Raw genomic sequence first — 24,322 nt, 5'->3', positions numbered from 1 at the left:
ACAAGGAAATGTAACTAATAATATAAGTAAAATAGGTAAGTTTGCTGTATTGTAATCAAGTCAGGACCTTTCTCTTGGAATTTTTAGAGTTCTTATGATTTGCAATCAATAACAATATACCCTAAGTAATAACATAGTCTTGTCTGTATTATTACATAAAAAAAAAAAAAAATAATAATAGTTAATACAGCAGACAGGCAGAAAGAAAATATTGCTATGAAAGAAAAAAACATTGCATAATAATAAATAATATTTGAAAAACAAAATTGTAACATGATAATGTAGATTTATGTATAAAATAGAAACAAACAATCTTATTTCAATAAGGTGATTTAAAGTTGACAAAAGTTGCCTTTGGTCTCTATTTGTCGTTATTCTTGTTATCAAAAAGTTTTACACTATTACTTGACCCTTGGCCTATCATTACTAAAACTTGATAACTAATCAGACACTCAGTTGTATCCAAATACCTCGAGCACTTAGTAATGTAAAATGACTTCCAAGAGCATTAATATTTTAGTAAAAGAGTATCTACATCGAGGTCACCTCAATGTTACTAAAGTGCAATTTCGTAATTTTAGTGACAAAAATATTAAGCAAACAAGCCTGTATAATTTGCATAAAAAATATAATGGAAAATTGGTCGATTTTGCCGGTTTTTATTTACCAGTGCAATATGCAGACATGAGTGTATCGGCCTCCCATCTCTTCACGAGAAAAAGTGCTTCAATTTTTGATGTTTCGCACATGCTTCAGACGAACGTTCGAGGTAAAGACTGTATTTCATGGTTTGAGTCGATATGTCCCGTGGACCTCAAAGGAATGGCACCTGGAACTAGCTCTTTGACCGTGTTTCTAAATGAAAAAGGAGGAATAATTGATGATCTTATAGTCACAAAAGTAATGGATAATCAGCTTTATATCGTCTCCAATGCAGGACGGTTGGATGTCGATAAACAACACATGTTACAAACGTCGGAAATATACCGCAAAAAAGGTAAAGATGTCACTATCAATTTTTGGGATGTTACTGAAAGAGCTCTCATTGCAGTGCAAGGACCAATGGCGGCTTGTAACTTACAACCTCTGACTGACATTCCATTGGCAGATTTAATGTTTATGAATTCAAGAATTGGTAAAGTAGCCGGTGTTGAAAGTCGTGTCACTCGCTGTGGCTACACGGGTGAGGATGGGTTCGAGATATCTATACCGGCAGATAAGGCGGAGAACGTAGTAGAGGCGTTACTGCAATCCCCGGATGTAAAACTAGCTGGTCTCGGAGCAAGGGACTCGCTCCGATTAGAAGCAGGATTATGTTTATATGGCAATGACATCGATGAGACTATTACACCGGTGGAAGCCAGTTTGACATGGTTGATTGCAAAAACGCGTAGAAATGAAAATAATTTCCCGGGCGCGGATATTATTTTACGGCAAATAAAGGAGGGAGTTAGTAAAAGAAGAATAGGAGTAAGAATAGAGAGTGGAGCGCCAGCGCGGAAAGATGCCGTGCTTAAGAGTGTACAAGGAGTTGAAATAGGTAAGATTACAAGCGGCTGTCCAAGTCCGTCGCTAGGAGGAAATGTTGCTATGGGCTATGTTACAGAGGAATTTAAGAAAATTGGTACAGAAATACTTGTTAACATACGTGGAAAGGATATAAAGAGTAAAGTTACAAAAATGCCGTTTGTTCCAGCGAAATATTATGTAAAAAAATAAAACATCAAGACGTTTAATTAAATAATAGTTTTATTTGAAATCATAAACACAATAAACTAAGATTTGTAATTAGTGTCGTCGACAATACAACTAGTTGAACTTTAAACTTTAAAAAAGCGAGCTTATATACACACAACTAAAGTACTACTAATCAACATATTTCTCGTAAACTAACAATTGAGCAATAATAAATAAATTCGACATTATTGGGAACACTTATTAAATACGAATTTATATATGGACATGTAACAGTTATTGTGGAATTATTTGGAATGTTGAGATTATGTTTGAACTATTTTTAATACTGTTTTATATTTACAAACTTTATCACAGGAATGATTATTTCTCAATAGTGAACATTTTATCAAAAATATAATAATTTGTCATTTAATTCCAATTTTAGTTAACCTTCAATATTTATAATTTGTACATGTAAATATGTTAAAAATTGTCACATCGCTTAATATTAAAGAATTAAAATTATTGTACCATTTTTTATTGAAATATATCATTATACTAATAACGTAAGAAGGCACCGAAATTATTCGAATTACAACAAGATTTATCGTTTTAATAACATCATAATTAAATTATATAAAGGTTTTAATCAAACTCTAAAATAATCATGTTCATTTGTATGTAAAATGACCTTTGCTAAAAATCTTTATGAAGTACACATTTCGATATGTAATGTTTTATTTTATTATTTTAACACTAGGTAAATGCAATTAAATGAAAATTCATTTCTTAAATTTATAAGTAAGTAAGTACTTCGCGGCCAATATTGTTGTACTGAATTTGTTTATCTTAGATACAAGATAGAAAATGTAGTGTCTGAAAGGATGAGCATTTGAATTTGGACGGATCTTAAAATTTGATGACTCCCGTTTAATTTTATTGTTAGTTAAAAGTAAATGCAAGAAATAGTTAAATACAAATGATAATAAGTAACACCTTCTTTAAATTAAATTGATAAGTATAAAATCATCTGAAAATATCAAATTTTTGTAATTTTCTATCAAGTTTCGAGTTAATAAATTTCCATCAACTCTCGAAAATTTAATTATTTTATTTCAAGAAAATTGTATTGTTGTATTTACATCTTAAGTTTTGAAAGAATATAACTAAGAGAAATTAATAAATTATAATAACTGTTGTTGTATGTGGTTACAATTCTGTTTGAGGCTATTCTATAACCTTTTCAGAATCAGTTTTAATTTACAATCATTCGAACACTATGTTATTCAATATGAATAATACACTATAGATTGTCTATTAAATTTTACAAGAAATACTTTAATTAGATGTCAGTGAAGATCGGGTGAATCCTTGAAGTTAGACTGTGCGAGGCGAGCAAAGTCTTCTGTCAATTCGTTTAATTTTTCTGTATACTGGAAAAAGATTTTTCATAGGTTTAAATTAAGAATCAAAAATGTTGCTACGTTAATATTAACTTTAGTTAAGTTATACCTGTATACAGTTAAGGATACTTTGTATATTCCTATGGAAAAAGAAGTAAAGATAATCATATGGGGATTTACATTTTCCAAATTATTTGTTATTATATGTATTTTTGCATACAAAGTTCCAATTATAACTTCGCCGATGTTCAAAACGCCATTTTTATCACGAATCGATAATAATTATTATTGTTGTGATCCCATTTTAAGGGGTGAGAAGGGACATAACATCTTAGCTCTGATAGTTGATGACATTCACAAATCCAGAGTCTATGGGAGGATGAATGCTTAACACCAGCTGGCCTATTTTTAAATTAAAAAAAATTTTGACATGACTTTTAAAAATAGAAAAAAAGTTAGGGATTTAAACAAAATGATATACATACATCAACCTGCACTTGCTGTTGCGACGATGGTCTCTTTTCCTTGTGTTTCTTCTCCTCCAACACTCTACAGTTAACATAATAGTTTATCTGGTTTTGAAGTTTTACAAAAATCTTGCGGTATTCGTCTTGTATCCTGTTCATTTCGTTGTTTATATGGGTGTCTTTCTTTGCCATGTAATCCTGAAATATAAGCAATTTTATATAACACTATTCGAGTAAATTTACTTTGCCTATAAAAACGTACTATGAGTGTAAAATAAAGCCTCAAGAAACAAGATAGCAACACACGTTTTTGAGCTCAAAATTACGTAAGTATATAAAAAGGTCACAGAGCATGTACAACAACAACAACAGCCTAAAAATTCCCACTGCTGGGCTAAAGGCCTCCTCTCCCTTTGTGGAGAAGGTTTGGAACATTTTCCACCACGCTGTTCCAATGCGGGTTGGTGGAAAAAAAAAAGCATGTACAAATTACAAAAGTATTGAGTGACAGAATCCATGAAGCTAAACTGACACCTAAATCATCTAGAAGAGGTAGTCATTGGTAAAAATGTGTGCCAAAATTAAATTACTTGCTATACTTTATTTTCAGTACTGTAATACGCAAATACTTACTTTATACGTTAAAACAGTCCTCTTCGCGTTTTTGTACTTCTCCTGTAGAATTTGATAATCCGATTGTACTTTCGCATACTTTTCTTCGAGCTGCGACATATTCGCTTGTAATTCTAGCAACTTTGTTCTCATCGTATGAAATTCTTTAGCATTCGAATTGCTTTTCTGTTTCCAATCTTCTTTCTCTTTCTTTATTATATCCTCCAATGAGCCTAAGCGGGACAACCTGTCTTTATATTTTTCAGCTTTGTGCCGCCATTCGCCAACATCGTCTTTGGCTTTTTGACATTCATTTTGTAGTTCGTTATGTTCCTTTATCAGTATGGATATTTCGTTTTCCTTTGATTCTAGTATCTGAGTTACTTTCGCTCGCTCGGATAAAATGAATTGCTTTAACGTGTCGACTTCGGTCGCTTTTCGCTCCAATAAGTCTTTCAATTTTGTCACAGCTGTCATTTGTTCAGTCTCCATTTCTTTCAATCGTCTCGCGCAGTTCATTTCGATCGTTTTAATTTCCAATGTGAATTTCTCTGCTATCTGGTCGCGTATAGCTTTCTCTTTCATCATTAGTTCAGCCTGAAACATTGAATGATATTTTTATTTACAAAATAACAATACTGACACTAATCGTATTTATGTGATGAATGTATATGATCATAGCAGCTATATTTTCATAGCAGCATATATATGTTTGTATTATTGTTTTTTTGTTACTATTAGCTTTTATATTTTCAAATTAATGACGTCACATTGAAATATATTTGTGTATTCTGTAAATCAATAATGTGAAGTAAAGTTACTATTTCTTTCAGCGAATAAAACTTATAAATATTATTTGCAATTTTAAATGAATAGTGTCCGATGCAAAATCAATTTCTGGCCAAAACCGATGATGATTAATAGACTATCATCATAAGCTCCGCTGATCCGAAGATTCGGTTGGTCACTACATCAATTGCATTTCATCGCAAAAAGTATTTATTTAATTTCGCTCATTACCTGATGGTCATGGTCGTCGCCATTGTCATCGTCACGGTCGTGGTCGTTGTCGTCGTCGTCGGGTCGCACGGGTGACGTCACGGGGCTCATCCCATTGTTGTCCGTGTTGGTGGCGACGGAGCGTAGGTCACTGAGCTTTTTGTATCGCTCAACTATGTACTTCTGGAAGAACTGCGCCTTGCCTTTAAGCTCTTTCATCAGTGTTTCGTTACTCTCCTGCGCCGCTATTAAAAACATTCGTATATATTTTTTACTTTTTTTTTAAATGGGTTACATGCCCGGTCTCTCTGGCCAGTTTGGTCTATTGTAAAATAGTGATAAATTTTATATTGGTATATTTTGGCTTGAACTTTAAGGACTAGTTAATATACGGTACCGTGTGCATAATAATGGGCTTATATATTTGTATTCGGTAACTAATTTAATCTATAGGATCATATTCATTAAAATTAAACACTATAAATTCCTGTGCGCAACAAAAGTACCCATAAAAGGGCACAGTATTCATATAGGAACCCGACGACAATGTACCAACAGGAAAAAATTTGTTTTGAATAATGTGTTTTAAATGAAATTTAAAGCGTAGCTTAAATGTAATTTATGTGAATTACTACATTAGTACCTAGTTTTAAATTCCGCTTGCTCAGTTGATCTTCCAAATTCCTGATATGTTTCACTTGTTTCTCGCATTGCGCACACGCCGCCATTTCCTTTCGCATGGCGGTTTTTTCGTCTGAAAATTAGCTTCAATAAGATAACAGAAATACTAACGTTAATAATAAAAAAATAAATTACATATATTAAGATACCTTCAATAAACTTGTCAAGTTTATCAGTGAATTCTTTCTGTTTGTCCGTAAACTCTTTCTGTAACTCTGATATTCTTTTATTGGCTCTCTCTAACTCTTCTCTACAGTTTGACAGTTCTGTTGTCAATTTTTCCACTTGTCTTTTCTCGTTCTCTATTCGCTCGACGTATTCTCTCTCCTGCGACTTGTATTGTTCTATTTCTCTTTGTGTTTTTGTATGTACATCTTTCAGTTCTCTCGTGACTGCATCTCTTGCGCTGCACACCTTATTGATGTCAAAAAATGAAATAAAAATACATACAAAAAATATATCATAATTGGTTAAAGGAAATTGGACATAGACTTACTATGTTAATAATAATTAAAAAACTTTTTTACAAACAAATATCATGGTTAACCTTTGCGAATAAATTTATATATTGTATATAATGTACAATTCTAATGTTTGATTGTTTCTAATTAATTTTGTAATTTACCTTTAAATGAATGTACGTTTTATTAATAAAATTTTAGTTATAACTGTATTTTAGGAGGTTAATCTAATCTTGTTATTTTTTTTTACTAGTCTAAGCAAATGTCTGTGTATGTATCAAAGTAATATTTAAGCCAAAATTTGTGTATACATACATATTTTCTTCTGCTCATTTTAGCGAGTAATAGTAACTAATAGTTAAATTAGCACGTAGTGTTTGCTTTTAAATGATTTTACATAATCTTTGTATGCATATCATCTAATTGTATATTTATGTTAGAATGACAAATGTAAAATCGCTAGCAAACCCAATAAATAAAAAAAAAAAAAAAATGTAGATATACACTATATTTTAACGAACCTGTAGATATAATGTTTTCAATTCACCATTTTCTTTAAGCGTGTCTTTCAGCTGTCCGTTGTATCTCTCCAACTCGCGTAGGAGATCAGCGTTCGCTTCTTGTACAAGTGAGGCTCGACTTCCCTTCTCGTTTTTAAGTTTTTCGTAATCCATTTCAAGCTCGGTATACTTTAGTTCCAGCTAAGTGAATAAATAAACGATTTTGTTAAAAACCTAAATCTTTATTCAACAACAACAACAACAACAACAGCCTTTAAATTCCCACTGCTGGGCTAAAGGCTTCCTCTCCCTTTGAGGAGGTTTGGAACATATTCCACCAAGCTGTTCCAATGCAGGTTGATGGAATACACATGTGGCAGAATTTCTATGAAATTTGTCACATGCAGGTTTTACACGATGTTTTCCTTCACCGCTGAGTACGAGATGAATTATAAAGACAAATTAAGCACATGAGGCAGCGGTGCTTGCCTGGGTTTGAACCCGCAATCATCGGTTAAGATGCACGCGTTCTAACCACTGGGCCATCTCGACTCTCTATTCTATTTTCGACTCTCAATCTATATTCAAAGGTAAATAAATTATATGATTGAAATTGTTAATCTCAAGAACTATCTATTGCTCATTTACTGAGAAAGATTACGCAATTTATCTCAGGAAAATATCTCAGCTCATAAAGATGTTATCTTCTATAAATATCTTTATGAGCTGAGCATTTATTGTAAACGTCAACCAACCTGACATATTGTACTGGTAACTACTTAAAGAAATCCCCCAATATCTGCATGTGCTCTACGAACATCAATTGTATGGAGCTGGCAAGTGTAATCAAAATTAAATGTATGTAAATGTAATTTTTTTTTATTCATTTTATTACTTTGTGCCTACTATAAATACTATGTCACATCATTTTATTATTCAGTGTTGTAATAGATACTCAATTAAACAGACTTGATTCCTGCTGCGTCTAGTTATTTCGCGCTTACCAAATAAGGTACTATACCGTAAATACAGTGCATTGCATATGTAAAACAGAGTGTCTATCAAGTGCGTCACAGTCCGTATAATTGGACCGTCTCGTTAATAAATTTAAACCATTTAGTGACTTTCATTATCCTCCACACAAACCTAGCAACAACTTAAAACGTCATACACATAGGTCCAGCCACTTAGAAGGAGATTTACACTTACAATATATAGGTGTATATAAATAAATAATAAATAAATAAATATGAGACAACATCACATACATTACTCTGATCCCAATGTAAGTAGCTGAAGCACTTGTGTTATGGAAATCAGAAGTAACGACGGTACCACAAACACCCAGACTCAAGACAACATAGAAAACTAATGGTAATCTACATCGACTCGGCCGGGAATCGAACCCGGGACCTCAGAGTGGCGTACCCATGAAAACCGGTGAACACACCACTCGACCATGGAGGTCGTCAAATTAATGTATATTATATTATGGTATATGTAAATATGTACCGTTTTAATTTCAGCTCGTAGATCCTCCGCATCTTTCCTCATGTGTTCATTCTGTTGTTTGTATGTTTCAACTAATTCACTGTCCGAGTTAGTTCCCAGTAGCTCTAGTTTATTCTGCATCACGGCCAAACGGGAATTGAGCTGCAACTCTACGCCTTTTTGTTCTTCTAATTTTGCCCGCAAATCCGATTCTTGTTTTCTATGTTGTTCCAGCCGTTTTTCACTAAATTTAAAAATATAGTTGATTCTAATGTATATAAATCGTGTATGTTGTTTAATATAATATATTAATCTATAAATAAAAGTTCTCATATACAGACATTCCAATTAAAAAAATATAATTTAAAAGAGTTTCATTATGCCTTATGTAGATTACTAACGAGATATAATTGTAGCCTAAGCTACTCCTTAGTATATCAGTTATCTACCAGTGAAAGTCACGTTAAAATAGGTCCAGCCGTTCCAGAGATTAACAGGAACAAACAGACAGACGGACAGACAAAATTGTAAAAAATCTTATTTTGGTATATGTATATACATATATATATGCACTGAGTAAAATAGGACTGTTTTATTATTACAAACAGACACTCCAATTTTATTATAGATATAGAATAGATATTAGAATATTTATTTACCGTTTTGTTAATTCTTCTTGCAAAGCCGACAACTTCTGTGCCTGTTGTTTATACCGATTCAAAACTTCTTTAAGATTTGCTAATTTTCCAGGAGATGGAGGATCACCTGTAAATGACAATGATATTAAACTATCAGCACAGGTTGCCATTTTTAATTAAATGAATCATGTAAATAATTTGGTTAAAAAAATTAAAATAATTTAAACACATTTTGAATAAAAACAATTATATGTTAGGGGTTGGGAGCTGATTGAACCAAAGTTGCTTATTTAAGTTGTGTCGCTGTTATACTTATAAAGTACGCTATCCCAAATTATCAATATTTATTTCTTATGTGAATATGATCCTTTACACAAACATAATAGCTTCTAATATCATAGGACCTAATGTATTCGTCAATTTGACAGGTCGATTTAAATGCAGTTGCTTTCTCGGGTTGACCTGACGCGACAATCCATGACTACGAATAGCGACGAATGGCGCGATAGAGAGCTATTTCTATTGGTTGTATAAATCAAATAAATCGGCAGTAATCGTTTTTATTGAATTTGCCGATGCCACATCTAAGTTGTATCTTACAATAAGTTTATTAACATACATTCGACTTCGTTCATTAAGGTACATTTAAATAAAGTTAATACATTACCAATGTTGTAATTATTATCGGGCAAAATTTCCGTCAGTATTTGGTTAACCATCGTTTTCCAGTTCTCGTACTCCCTTTGACTCGTCAACACTTTGTTTCGACACAAAACTAGCTCCTGCGCGGTGACTTCTAATTTAGACTAAAAAATAAAAAATAAACGATTAGTGGATTATGTCTGTACGACAACGTTTGAGAAGGCTTAGTTAGGGTTTTAGGGGTTATATTATTATAAATTATATGTGTTATTTTGATGTATGAGCTATATCATTGAAAAGTTTCAATAAAATCCATTTAGTCGTTTTTGCATGATAGAGTAACGAACACCCATATAAACTTTTGCCTTCATAATATCAGTAAAGATAAAAAATAAATGTGATTAGTTAGACTTGTATTAGCAGCTTAATTATGTTATATATTTTTTTCAATATAAATTTATACATGATTGTTACCCCAAGTTCTTTAACTTGTTCCCTGGCTGCATTTCTTTCGGATGTCAATTGTAATACTTTTTCCTTTAGCCGGGCAGACTCCCCACTGACCAGCCTGCTCTGTGCCGCTTCCAACTCACTAGCCAATCTGTTTATGGTTGCACCTTTCTCTATTAATATCTCTTCTTTCTCTCTATCACGTTCCATGCATCGTTTTTCAAGAAGTTTTACTTCATTATCCTGGAGATAAAAACATATGTTTTGATTTTTAACATGTACTAATCAGTTTTGTCCCTTAGGTTACGGAATAGTTGGTTTAATATAGTAATTGTTATGAATGGAGTTCAATAGTATTAAGGAATAAGTTAAGAATTGCTTATCAATAATAAATTTTTAAATAAAATAATTTGAGATTTATTTTATCACATTGTATGTATTTACTCATAGACATTTATTATTACTTTGTATAGCTAAAAATAAGATATGCAAGGATTTAAAAGAAGCTGTAGAAGCAAAAAATTATTTAAATCAACATATTTATAAAATATTGGTTTTTGAAATAAGACTGTAATTGTATATTAACCTTTTCATCCAGTCGACTTTTGGCTTTCATCAAATCATTATGTAGCCTGTCCATTTCTTCACGATGTCTGAAATGAGAGAGAGAGATATGTATTATATTAAAGCTTTTAAATAAACAAACATATTTTAATGGTTTAAAATAAAAATGTACCTGTCCTGTTGTTCTCTAAACAATGCATCAGTATCATGTGAGTGAGCCACCTGAAAATTTATTAATATTTGTGAAATTAATTGAATAAAATAATTAAAGAAACCTTTAATTATTATTTTTTAGTTCTATCGACTACAAAATATACAAAAAAATTTTTTTTAAGAATAAATAAATTCTATTTTGTATTAGGTACATTTGCAACAAAAACATTTTTTTTTCTTGTCCTTTGACTTCTTCAACGATAAAACCTAGTAATATTATCAGTATGTGAAATTTATGTAAAAGTAAAGTAGTAAAGTAACAGCCTGTAAATTTCCCACTGCTGAGATAAGGCCTCCTCTTCCATTAAGGAGACAGATTGGAACATATTCCACCACGCTGTTCCAATGCGGGTTGGTGGAATGCACATGTGACAGAATTTCGATGAAATTAGACACATGCAGGTTTCCTCACGATGTTTTCCTTCACCGCCGAGCACGAGATGAATTATAAACACAATTAAGCACATGAATCAGCGGTGCTTGCCTGGGTTTGAACCCGCAATCATCGGTTAAGATGCACGCGTTCTAACCACTGGGCCATCTCAGCTCTTGAAATTTATGTAACAGGGTTCTTATGAGAAAGAGGTCATTATAGGCCAGAGGACTGCACCTGCAATGTGTGCAGGCGTTGCTGTGCGTCTCGAAGCGCGCTGTCAGCAGCACGCAGTTCCAGGCGCAGCTGCTCTTTGTCGTGGTCGCCCTGCTGCATCTGCTCTCTCAGTGCAATCATTTGTTGCTCCAGCTCCATCGACTTGTGCTTGCTAGATGCTGTGAGACATAGAACATCAGTACCATATATTAGAATTGTTTTGTTTAGGGGGTGATTATCAATACATTAATGGCCCTTCTTTCGAATATCAATACAATCATGACTGAAAAAGTTTTGCTCACCAAGCAAATGATGTGCTTCCTGCAACGAAGACTGTGCCTTATCTTTATCATGGACAGCAGCCAACAATTTTGCTCGCAGAGCGTCTGTTTCAGTATCCAGTACTTCTATTTGTGCAGCATATTGCTCACATTCTTTAACACGCATCTGTAAGAATTTTTCAAATTTACAAACTTTTTAAGAAAATCTATAATAATTTAAAATCATATAATTAAATTTAAATAAAACTAATTATAACGGATGAATCGCGTATATTAATTATTTTTAAACATCCCGACGTTTCGAGCACTTTGCAGTGTTCGTGGTCACGGGTAGACGTCGGGATGTTTAAAAATAATTAATATACGCGATTCATCCGTTATAATTAGTTTTATTTAAATGTGTAATAATCGCGAAAATTTAAGACAACATTATAATTAAATTTGTTTTCTTAATAAGATTATTTTTAATTTTTAATTAAATACAGTTGCAAATTAAAATTAATCAAAATATTAAACTTACAAGTACTATAAATTGTTTATAATATTATAAAAGATGGAATTACCTCATATAAAAATTTTAATTGTTCATTACTCATAAACTCTTGTCGGGCATCATAGCTGTTAATACCATTAAGGTGACCTATAAATTACATTTAAACCAAATATTAGATATTTACTTGCGTTTATAACTTATATTCTGCTTTACCAATTATAATGATATTTTACTCTAGTTCTTCTTTGACAAACTCAGGAGGGGGAGAGATTAGCAATTTATAAAATAAAATACATTTTATTGGCAAAAAAGGTAATAAATGACTGATATCTTTTTAAAAGCGACAAAAGATCTTAAAATCTTGATCATACCTCTAACATCTTGATTAAAATAATGATTTTGGCCATCACCAGCTCCATATGGGCTGTAAGCACATTTAATAGCATCTTCATGACCCCTTAGGTGCTGTAAATTATTTTTCGGTGTTTCATGGTAATGTTTTGGAGAATCTGAGCCATGCTGAGTTTCTTTTAAATGATTCAGTGACTCAACATATGTAGGCGGCAATCCTGTCCTAGCAGGGTGATGTACTAGTACACAAAAAATAATTAAATAATTATATTATAGTTGTAACATTAGCTGTTGATATGTAATTCAACATTAATATGAATTTAGGTACTGATACTAAAATTTAATTTGATAATCAAAAATATTTCATATTGGAATTAATTTTAAACATCATATTATTTCCTCAACTTAATTAATACAACAGTTAGTTATATATAAATAAATAAATAGTTCATACCCCCATTTGCACGAGTTGCGTCTAATGTATAATTTCCACTACTGTTTACAGAACTATTCTCATCGTCGACTTGAAGATCGTCAAAAGCGTTGTCTAAATTTTGTTGAAGCTAAAAGAGTAAACAAACATTGTAAACAAACAAGTTAATGAAACATTGTATGGAGTATTCTTCGGATCTACCTCTTCATTGCGACGTTTTTGATCTTCCAGTTCTTCTTGTTCTTCGAGTCTATCTTGCGCGCTGTTATTAATATGAATACTCGCGGCCCCTTGGAACAAACTCATGCCTGGCCCTTCCATAATTATAAAGACACAAAGAGACCTCAACAAACTTTACAAAATATATCTATGCCATTATTCAACTTTTTAAATCGATTGACACCACAACAAGTAAGTTTTTATTATATAATCTCGATTTGTTATGTTTGGTTTGTTTGGTTTTAATAACTTTTCTCACTTTTAGAAAGTGACGTTTAACTGTCTTTCGAATTTTTCCTAACGAAAACCATTAAGTTGCCAGTTCCAAGTTCAAATTACGTCAAATTATGTCCACAGAGTATATAACCACTGGCATAACATCGGAGATTTTTTTTCTAAATATTTATTATGTTGAGGCATCGAAAGTTCAAATAAGATTTAAAAAAAATACCGTCTAAAATATGAGATACAGTAAAATGTAATTTTTTAAAAGTTCGAAATATTACATGAGAATCAAAAAACTTTTAAAAATAAATGTGTTGATGATATTTCAAATACCAACATTTTGAATCAAAATAAGGGTTTACAACTTGGTCATTATTTTATTAATGTATATAATAATCTTCCGGCTTACGGAAAACAGTTTATTTTTAGTATATAAATGTAACTTTGTTTTGAGTTCGTCTTGTAGATAAGATAACAGACTAAAACGAGATGACTTGCTTCTAATTGCTGTATAATATAGTGTATATAAAGTCAAGGCTCATTTATTAGGTTTATTTGACTAATTACTACCAAGTGTAAAAACGTAGTAATTAGTAGTCTCTACGTGAACAAGTGCTTATTTTTTTTTGAAAATGCTTTTTAAACCTGTTACCCACGTTTTATTTGACATGGATGGATTATTACTGAGTCAGTATAAATTTTCTACCTTGCAAGAAACGCATTTGTAATGTGATGTAATCTTATGTTATGTTTATTAATGTAATGTTTAACACATCTCAGCTTTTATATTTGAATTTTGAAACACACTTTACGTATAATAAATAATATATTTCGCTCTAAAATTTTTACTTATACCAAGATAATATAACATAATGATTATAATATACTCTTTGCATATTACTAAGATAGTTTGATGTATGTTTATAATTAGCCTAAATGCCTTATTTTACATTTAAATTCAGCAATTATGCATAATACTGCGATTGAATTACAGTTTATGTATAAATCCATTAAATAATATAACAGTATTTGAAGGTCTATCATATACACAACGTAGTTAATATTCAACTAGTACTTTATTACTATTTATAGCAAAATATTTTAAGATTAGGTAGCTGAAATTGTTGATTACACATTGATTAACTTATGTACATGTTCAATATTGCTATACTTATAAATAATAATTAATACGTCTAATAGGTAGCTAATCGTAATGAAGGATAGAAACACACTTAATTTTTTAATTTTCATAACGCATTTTAGATACTGAGGAATATTACATGATTGGATTCCAACAAGTTGCTTCTAGATATGGCAAAGAATTTACATTTGACTTGAAATGTAAAATAATGGGAAAACAGAGTCAGGAATTAGCGAGTTCTATTATTAAGGAGCTCGACTTACCGTTGACCGCAGAAGAGTTTCTTTTTGAAACGAGAAAGATTTTCGATAAATTATTTTTACAATCAAAAGTAATGCCAGGTAATGTATGATTAATTTAACGTTCTAATGATTTACTGAATTAAAACAATATTTATGATCTTCATATGCTACAGGCATTGGCAGTTTTAATGAGTAGGTAATTTATTACAGGCGTCGAGAAACTTCTACTTCATTTACATAAACACAAGGTTCCAATGGGTCTTGCTACTAGTAGTAGTAAAGAAACATATGATTTGAAAGTCACTAATCATCACGAACTTTTTCAATTGTTCCCATACAAAACTTGGGGAACATCAGACCCTAATGTGAAAAGAGGGAAACCATATCCTGATATATTCCTTATAGCTGCTGCCAAGTTTCCGGATGCACCGAGCCCAGACAAGGTTATTTTTTTTCCCTTTGTTTGTATGATGTTAATTTTGCCTTATAAATTTATTTCTTATGTTTTTTTAGTGCTTGGTATTCGAAGACTCCTTAAATGGTGTGAAAGCAGCGGTTGCCGCTGGTATGCAAGTAGTTATGATACCAGATCCACGTTTCGATCGCAATCAAGCTCCTGAGGCAACACTTATACTAAGCTCAATGGAGGACTTCCGACCGGAAGTTTTTAGTTTGCCGCCATTTGATGACTAGAACGTTGTAAAATAAGATAGCGGGAAATTTAATGAATATTATATTAATCATATTATTTTATGTTTAAGTGTAAACTGATTTTATTTAATACTTAACACGTTTACAATTGCCACGAATTTAAAAATGTCGTCTACATTTTCGGCAGCGGCAGTTGGGATTTGAATAGGTGGACAATAGCCGGGTATGGTGGCATTTCTTCAGTAATTCGTTGGTAATTTAAGGTGTATTTTTTGCAGGACAAAATAAATACACATGGAAAAAATTTAATCAAAAGATAATTTAATCCGATATTATAAGTATTTTGTAATAAATAAAGTTTTCGTATTGTTGGGTATTACATTTAAGACTTTAGATGATTTATATAGTTAGAGTTGCACAACAATAGAACATAATAGCTATCTACGGTTTGCTAATATTTTTTTCAACGTGATCTCAACTTAAACATACTGTCTAAGTTGGATCGTCAGAGATAGGTGTCACTGACTGAGTAATATTTTATGCAGTAAATGCATATATCATTATAATGTATGTTTCGCTATTCGATTTTCGTATAAACTTGTTATTTGTACTAAAACTCATATTGTTTATGCTCTATTCCAACTGTAACAGGAGAGAAAATAAACAAATAACATTCGACAGCAAATTGACGCGATATCATTGGTCGAGAGTTTGATTAAGCTATGATTTTCACTATGGATTTGCGATAAAATGGCGTTGGCGGCGAATCTGTTATGGGTATTTTTGTAAGTAGAATTAACGTAAAAATAAATGGTTAACCAAGAACTCTAAGCAGTGCACTAAATAGGTGAGTTATTAGCAAATCGCTTGAAAAACGTAAAAGTAAGGTTATTTACCTTTTTTCCCACTTCCATTGGAATATGCTATAATTATCAGTTCCTAGAATTTTTTTTACCAATAAAGGTAATTGTTTTTAATAATAAAGAAAATGAAAAAAAAGCATTCAATGTAGTTATATTTATGAATATGTCAATAAGAAGGAAGTTGGTTTTTCGCATAATATTGTATCGGTTTAAAATTCATCAAATAGTAGCAATGAATTAAGTAACAGATTACGCTAAAATGGATATGAAATTAATAACAAAGCTGAAGAAAAGAAAGAAAATATAGCTTTCGGTAGGTCCAACTAGATTTAGATCTGATTCAATTGAATTCTAAAGATCCGAGTTCTATACTTGCTATATCCAGTCAGTCATCGGTTCAATTATTTGGATAACCGTATAAACAAATTTCTGATTTTATACTCAGATACGTACGGCTTTACCTTTAATATGCTGATATGCTTCTACAGTTATTAGCGACGTTATGGGATACCGTGATCTCGTGAATTATTGAAAAGTTTCGTCTTAAAGCATTATGGAATTCTCACTTTTTTTTAAACTTGAGCAGTTTAGAGCTTTGTAGGTGGAGAGAAGGGTGTGAACGAAAAAAACCCTTTTTAATCTTAGAAATCAATATTGTATTAGTTTAGAATCTCATGCAAATTTTGTAGAAAACAAACCATATTTGTATGTTCTGTTATATAAATTTGACTTGTGTAAAAAATGACAAGCTTACAGCTTATATTTATTTATATGTGGCATTATATATTTGTAAGCTTTATTAGTTTTATAAAATATAGAATTCAATGTAACTTAAGTAACAGCTATAGTATCATGAAGTTTGTGTGTATGAAATAAAGAATGCATCATCTATAAATTAACATGTATTTATTTGTCACTTATACTAATAGTACAGTTTTCAGCGACTAGACATATTTGAGGTGATAAAAAAATACTAATAAATATTGTTTGTTGACATTTGTAACAGAACTCTTTGACAATGGTGATATTGTATGGGTATTATGAAAACGCACATTAAATTTTATAATAGAAATGTTATTAAAATTTCAAAGTATATTAATACGTAATCTATTATATTTGTAAAACATACTACATAAAAAGAAATTAAGAACCTTACAAATAAATATGAAGTAAAATTTACGGTCTTATTTATTAAAAAATTAACTGATATTGGCTGGTCGGTATTTGTTAAGTACATCATTATTATAAAAGACAATGTTTATGATTAAAAACTTAAATTAATGTATGTAACATACATAAAATAAAATACAAGAATTATTACATATATACTTACTTTCCTCAAGAAATAAGGGTGGATTGAGACATTCCACATGGAAAGCTTTCATGGGAGTAGACTTCATGGCACCGCAAATGATGCGGAGACACTTTGCTTGAATTTTTTCCTAATCAGCTAAAGCAAATTTATTACTCGGTTTAAGCAAGAATGACCCGTAATCAAAATGACTCTGAACAATGGCTTTATAAAGAAGTTTCTGAGTAAAGGGATGAGCACCCCACCACACACCTGAAAGAGACCTTAAAACATTTACACCAAGCTCGCATTTCTCTTTAATGTAATTATGGAGCATTTTCTGCCTGATTAGCGGGAGAAGGAATATAACATAGGTTGAAGTGAGGTCAAGAAAGACTAAAGACAAGATTTTATCCCCTTGAAAGGGCCAGGCGAATTTTCGAAGAGAACACGCTCAGGCTGTCTATCGTGTCCACCTTATCTAAACACAAATTGCTTTTTTGACAAGATATTCCTACTTTCAAGAATCCATTCCAATTTTTTTTTATTCAGTGTTCCATAATTTTGGCCATATCTGCCGATAAGGCAATAGGACGATAAGAGGATCTTTAGGATCTTTATGAGGTGTAAATATATGAATGATGATTTGATATTTCCGTGACTCAGGAACTTTTCCTCTGACATTACAATTTTTATTTGTTTCTGACTCATATGTTCAGGGTAATAGTCAGATGTGGATCAGGACAGACATGTAGCCTCACTACGGGGTACTTGACAGGAACGTCTAGGGCATTGTTTCTTAACCTGTGGTCCGCGGACCCTTGGGGGTCCGCGAGTATAGGTATGGGGGTCCGTAGTCTCATCTATGGACCATTTAATAATAACAAATAAATGTAACTAAAAGTCTCTCGTAATCGCTACGCTTTTAGCATGGCGAACGTGCGCCAGCGACGGTGTCCGAGACTGAAGTGAAGTCCGAAATGTGCGTGCAGGCTATAACTCTCCCCGCACCGCCCGCGCCTGACACTAGCGCCGAGTAATCATTTGTGTTGTGTGCTTGCGCCTGCATTGTTTTGTTTTGTGTTGTGTTGCGTTGGAGACGTTACGTTACGTTTTTAAAGTGATTGTGACTATTTGTGACAATGAAACGCTGGTTAAAATCAAATGATTCCGCTTCAGACGAAGCAAATGAAAAATCTTCGACTTCAAAGGTTAAACGTCGAAAGTTTTGCAACGAATACTTAGCTTTCGGTTTCACAAGTACCAATTTAAACGGCGAAGAAAGACCTCAGTGCGTCATATGCTACGAAGTTTTGTCGAATGAGTCAATGAAACCGGCCAAACTCCGACGTCATTTAGAAACAAAACACCAAGATCTTCGTGAGAAATCTAAATCCTTTTTCCAAATTAAAGCTTCGGAATTAGAGCGAAGCAAAAAAACAATGATGAAGACTGCTACTGGGACCAATAACGAAAATGCTGTATTAGCGTCTTACCAAGTATCCTTGTTAGTTGCAAAAAGTGGTAAGCCTCACACCATCGCCGAAGAATTAATATTACCGTGCGCTAAAATTATGGTTTCTGCTATGTTGGGAGACAAAGCTTCCAAGGAATTGGACATAATATCGTTATCAAACAGTACAGTGAAGAGTAGAATTGATGAAATGTCAGGAAATGTTAAAGAGCAGTTGATTTTGAACGTTAAAGCGAGCACATTTTATGCTTTGCAATTAGATGAGAGCACAGATATTAGCAATGATGCAAACTTGCTTGCATATGTTCGTTACGAACACAACGACGGTATAAATGAGGATTTATTATTCTGTATGCCTCTGCCTTCGCATACTACAGGTGAAGCTATTTTTGAAGTATTGAACAAATTTATGTCCACTCATGAAATACCGTGGGATAAATGTGTGGCGGTTAGTACCGATGGTGCTCGAGCTATGACCGGTACACGAATAGGACTTCAGGCGCGCGTAAAGAAGATGAATCCATCTATTGTCTGGCATCATTGCTGCATTCATAGAGAGGCATTAGCTGCTAAAAATATGCCAGAAAAATTAAAAACAGTGTTAGATGACATAGTGCAGGTAGTGAATTTTATTAAAGCGAGGCCTCTAAATTCCCGTATTTTCGGAATGATTTGTGAAGAAATGGGAAGCATTCACAAGCAGTTGTTATTGCATGCTGAAGTACGTTGGTTATCTCGTGGCAAAGTTGTGTCACGTGTTTTTGAGCTGAGAGATGAGATAAGAATATTCTTTTTGAAAAATTCTGTAGGCGGAGCTAATAAACATGCTGATAAATTTAATGACTTTGGATGGCTCTCAATGGCAGCATATTTAGCTGATATCTTTAATGCCCTTAACGAGCTGAACTTGGGTCTGCAAGGGAGAGATAACAACATCTTCCAAGTTGAAGATAAAATAGAAACGATGCTAAAAAAGATTGACCTTTGGACTAATCGTACAATTAAACAAAACTATAATCACTTTCCTACACTGGCAGCGTTTTTGGAATCCTCTGGTGAAGCAACGTTGTCAACACAAGTACAAGACGAAATGATTAAACACCTCCGCACGTTGAGGTCTTCGTTTCGGAATTATTTTCCAGTACCCGACAAAAATAAAACTTGGATAGTAGACCCTTTCAACACAGACGTTACTGATATCATTGGCTTGACAACGGTACAGGAAAATCAATTAATCGAAATATCCTGTGATTCAGCTTTGAAACGAACTTTCAAGGAATTCTCTTTGTCAAGTTTTTGGTTGAATGTAAAAAAAGATTATAAGGAAATATCAGAAGAAGCACTGAAACATTTGCTGCTTTTCTCAACCACATACCTCTGTGAAAAGGCATTCTCTGCTCTGGTATATACTAAAAATAAATACAGAAACAGATTGCATGTGGAATCCGATTTGAGATTACAACTTAATAGCAACATCAACCCAAACATCACTAACTTAGTTGCAAAAAAGCAGCACCAACCTTCACACTAACGTTTTTGTATAACTAAGTACTTTTCTTAATATATATATAGTAGATACTAAAATAAATGTTCAGAAAATTATTAATGTTTTTTTTTATTATTAAGGGGTCCTTGAAATTGTGCTTGATTGCCCAGGGGTCCGTGAACTGTAAAAGGTTAAGAAGCGCTGGTCTAGGGTGAGGTTGAGCATACATAAGTAAAGCACTTTGGTTTGGATCGGCATTTATCTTGAGTGTGCCCAAAGCGACAGTAAGTATTGCATTGGATAGTGGAAAGCGAGTATAGGGCTACTGGAAGCGAAGTGTAGCAACAAAAGACTCACACAGGCAAGGTTTGACTAATGTCAACAACTGTCTGAGTAGTCAAACCACTCAGTTTTATAGTTAGTGACAGATTTGAGATTCAGCCTTATTGCTTTTATAGCACGGTAACCGGGGTTGGAGCATTCGATACTACTCAGAAATTCTTCCATAGACCAGTCCACGGGGATTTGCTTCACAATACCCATTCGACTAATATGAAATGCTGGGATAATGATATTATAGTGAAGCTCCTAGAACAATAGACCGTCGACGAAATTATTGGCAGAAGAAGCATTCTTAAATAACATAACAGCACAGTTGCGTCCTTCTGATTTAATTCCTCCCTTGTGAACACCAGAAACCTTGCTTCTGTAAATAATGTGAGCCAATTTAAGCAAACTATCAGCCAGCTGATGGGTCGGATTCCACTCCTGAGGGATGGACACTAAAAGGGCCTCTATCCAAGTCATTGTACTTCAGTTTTGTACCACTAAATTCAAGGTGTGCGTATGTATACTGAATTGAAGCGTTAGGTGAAGAGGAAGCATAACATTTGCCTACAGGATCCTCTGCAGTGGCTTAAGAGCGTTTGGCAGACTTCAAGACAGTTTTGGTGTCTTCTATAATGATGGCATCAGTAGACAACAAGTAATAATAATATACTTTATTGTACACCACAGTAACAGTAACAGTAATTAAACAATAAAAATGAAATATATACAAAATAAAAGTAGATGCACAATAAGGCGGTCTTATCGCTAGGTAGCGATTTCTACCAGACAACCTTGTGGGCTTAGAAACACAGTCATGACTTCAGAGAAGGGTGGTGTCACATGTTATAATGTTTAATGTATATTAAATAATAATTATCATATAATATACATACGCATATTCATACAAAAATATATAAATATATAATAACAAGTAATACAAAAAAAACAACACAAGACAATGCAAATATTTTTGAAACTAAGCGATATTAGTACAAAAAAACAGCAAGCTGAAATAGTCTACCTAATAAACAAAAAGGCCATTTATAACATTAGGCAATTATGCTGTAGGATTAATATTTGTTCAAGCATGCTGCTGAAGCTAAAGTTCAATGCTGAACTGAAGGTATAAATCAAGCACTTGTCAACATCATACTGGAAGTCAATGATTATAATTGCAGGTTCTTGTCCAGAGCTTTGGTCCATCCAGGTCCAAAAAGTCAGTCCGGATAAGGTTCCCGATAATCACTATAGTTGACGTAAAACATGTCATAGGTAAAAAAAAACTTGTAATAAAGAAAAAACAAAAGGTTTCATTACCATGATAGACATAATTCTACCTAGCCAAGCTAGATTTTGCTCATTATGATATATGTGTCACTGCATAGTGAAAATAAACAGTACTGTACAGATATAACAAGTATGTTACATATACATATTTACAATGATGTTTTAGTAAACAGATATGTTATTAACGCACAAAAAGTGAAGACTAGAAAACGTCCTAATTGGGACGTTTGCACTTAGTCGTTTTACATAGTAATACGTTATAATACATCATAATTACGTAGTAATACGTTTTGCGTAATTAAAACATCTAGTTATCCCTTTTATTTATTGTTTTTATCAAGCTATCCTTTTTACTTTTAACGAAATGTAAAAATAAACTAAAATAAACTGTCCCCGGCGCGGCACACTTTTTTCTGTTGTTTAGTATGGATATAACATATCTGTTTATTAGAATATCATTGCATATTTAGTATATCTTATTGCTATCAAAATTACTTTTTAAGTAATTTCTTTATATTTTCATTATTTGTTTTAAATTTTATTTAAGTGAGTAACAACAATATACTACTTTTAAAGATTAATATTTTTAGAGCAAATAAAATAACATAATATCGAAATTGTAGATACAAATAATACTTACAGACAAATATTACGCTTTTATTATTTTAATCATAGCTTGGGAGACCAAAAAGTTCCGGTTTAAATTCTTCTAAAGAATTAAGGACTAATGTGGCGTTCCTAAGTTGCTCTTTATCAATGCGTGGGTCTGGCACAGCGACAACTTGCATGTTAGCTGCACACGCGGCTTTTACTCCATTTACAGCATCTTCGAATACTAAGCACTAAAAATTTAATAAGTTACGAAAATGTTATATTTATTTTATAAATTGCTTTTCATCTACTAATCCTAATAATCAAACTTACATCCTCAGGTTTAGGTTTGTCTGGAAAACGGGAAGCACAGACAAGAAATATTATAGGATCAGGTTTGCCTTTAGTCACTTCGGGATCTGAGGAACCCATTGTAAGGTGATGGAAATAATTTAAGAATGATTTGTGATTCTGCATCTTCATTTCAATACTATTTTCACTTGAACTTGTTGCTAATGCAATTGGGACTCCTTTACTGTGCAAATGTTCAACTAGCTTCTTTGCACCTTAAAATAATACAATATTGAATAATATATGTAGTTTTTTTTACATTTCTATCTGAAATAATTCTACACATTAGATAAATTAGTTTTAATTTTTATTATTAATATGCTATTTTCTAGGTAGGATTTTTTGACATGTCATTGATCTAATTATAAATTAAATATATTTAACCTAATATCAAAACAAAGGCCAAATTAATGAGTCTAATTTATGTTTTAAAACTGATTAAAAATACAATTTAATGGAAGCTTTAAAATACCTGGCATTAATTGTACATTGACAAATATTTTTTCATACACCTTTTGGCATTCATCCATAAACTCATCTCTCGTCAGTGGTAGGTTTAAAGTTTCAATAATTTTATCAGCACATTCATAACCTTGAAAGCCTAATAAAGTGGATTTAATTTCCCATGTAAAGATTTTTCCATACTTAGCACATACGGTTTCAAAAGCCTCTGTATAAAGTTTTTCTGAATCTGTAAAATAAATGAAAATAATAAGCAGATATTGCAGAAAATAACTCCGGCAAGAAATTTATTTAGCATACCTATAAGAAGTCCATCTAAATCGAAAAGAACGTGGGTAACTTTTTTATATTCCATGATTAATTAATTTTACACAAGTCAAAGTACAATTAATACAAAAAATAAATGTTTATAAAATATATTCCTTGACTACTATTTCCTACTCAATTTAAAAATATGTACACAAATAGACTAATAGACAACAGACATTACAATAGTGTTACCATCTCTGACTTTGTTGTGAGGCATGGAGGCATAGTATCATTCCTATATTTTTAAGCTTTTAAAACATCTATAATAAAAATGTGTTCCTAAATATTTTTTGAAGTGATAACTTCTTATGAAAGAGTAAATTGCTTCGTTACCTAATGCGATACAGCGTCAGTCTGTCTGGCTTCCCTTTCTCTAACTCATACGGCAGCGGTAAGCAAGCTCCTCCGCTCTGCATCGCAAAATCATATCACACCATTATTATACCTTAACATTT

At 32.4% G+C, this 24,322-nt stretch overlaps 5 protein-coding genes across 5 annotated transcripts; 3 read left to right on the top strand and 2 right to left on the bottom strand.

The window, feature by feature from the left end:
* Positions 1-277: 277 nt before the first annotated feature.
* Positions 278-2,203, top strand: LOC124539007 (aminomethyltransferase, mitochondrial). Its single transcript, XM_047116309.1, has one exon. The coding sequence runs from the start codon at positions 493-495 to the stop codon at positions 1,717-1,719; it is 1,227 nt and encodes a 408-aa protein (XP_046972265.1). The 5' UTR covers positions 278-492; the 3' UTR covers positions 1,720-2,203.
* Positions 2,204-2,994: 791 nt separating this feature from the next.
* LOC124539005 (putative leucine-rich repeat-containing protein DDB_G0290503) lies at positions 2,995-13,479 on the bottom strand. The gene is made up of 19 exons (XM_047116306.1): positions 13,147-13,479; positions 12,967-13,075; positions 12,533-12,751; positions 12,232-12,308; positions 11,690-11,834; positions 11,409-11,566; positions 10,758-10,807; positions 10,608-10,674; positions 10,046-10,264; positions 9,597-9,735; positions 8,951-9,056; positions 8,313-8,535; positions 6,822-7,001; positions 5,989-6,253; positions 5,802-5,912; positions 5,180-5,403; positions 4,181-4,756; positions 3,566-3,745; positions 2,995-3,110 (listed from the first exon to the last, which is right to left on the bottom strand). The coding sequence occupies exons 1-19, from the start codon at positions 13,264-13,266 to the stop codon at positions 3,027-3,029; spliced, it is 3,252 nt and encodes a 1,083-aa protein (XP_046972262.1). The 5' UTR covers positions 13,267-13,479; the 3' UTR covers positions 2,995-3,026.
* A 384-nt stretch (positions 13,480-13,863) lies between these two features.
* Positions 13,864-17,176, top strand: LOC124538767 (pseudouridine-5'-phosphatase-like). Its single transcript, XM_047115951.1, has 4 exons — positions 13,864-14,076; positions 14,653-14,871; positions 14,983-15,215; positions 15,286-17,176. The coding sequence occupies exons 1-4, from the start codon at positions 14,022-14,024 to the stop codon at positions 15,463-15,465; spliced, it is 687 nt and encodes a 228-aa protein (XP_046971907.1). The 5' UTR covers positions 13,864-14,021; the 3' UTR covers positions 15,466-17,176.
* Positions 17,177-18,719: 1,543 nt separating this feature from the next.
* Positions 18,720-20,582, top strand: LOC124539098 (zinc finger BED domain-containing protein 5-like). The gene has a single exon (XM_047116420.1). The coding sequence runs from the start codon at positions 18,720-18,722 to the stop codon at positions 20,580-20,582; it is 1,863 nt and encodes a 620-aa protein (XP_046972376.1).
* A 2,215-nt stretch (positions 20,583-22,797) lies between these two features.
* Positions 22,798-24,095, bottom strand: LOC124538808 (pseudouridine-5'-phosphatase-like). Its single transcript, XM_047116014.1, has 4 exons — positions 23,859-24,095; positions 23,569-23,787; positions 23,079-23,311; positions 22,798-22,996 (listed from the first exon to the last, which is right to left on the bottom strand). The coding sequence occupies exons 1-4, from the start codon at positions 23,911-23,913 to the stop codon at positions 22,820-22,822; spliced, it is 684 nt and encodes a 227-aa protein (XP_046971970.1). The 5' UTR covers positions 23,914-24,095; the 3' UTR covers positions 22,798-22,819.
* Positions 24,096-24,322: the final 227 nt, after the last annotated feature.

This window comes from Vanessa cardui, chromosome 21 (assembly GCF_905220365.1).
Source record: "Vanessa cardui chromosome 21, ilVanCard2.1, whole genome shotgun sequence".
NCBI classification, from domain to species: domain Eukaryota; kingdom Metazoa; phylum Arthropoda; class Insecta; order Lepidoptera; family Nymphalidae; genus Vanessa; species Vanessa cardui.
This window is presented reverse-complemented; position numbering and strand designations above follow the sequence as displayed.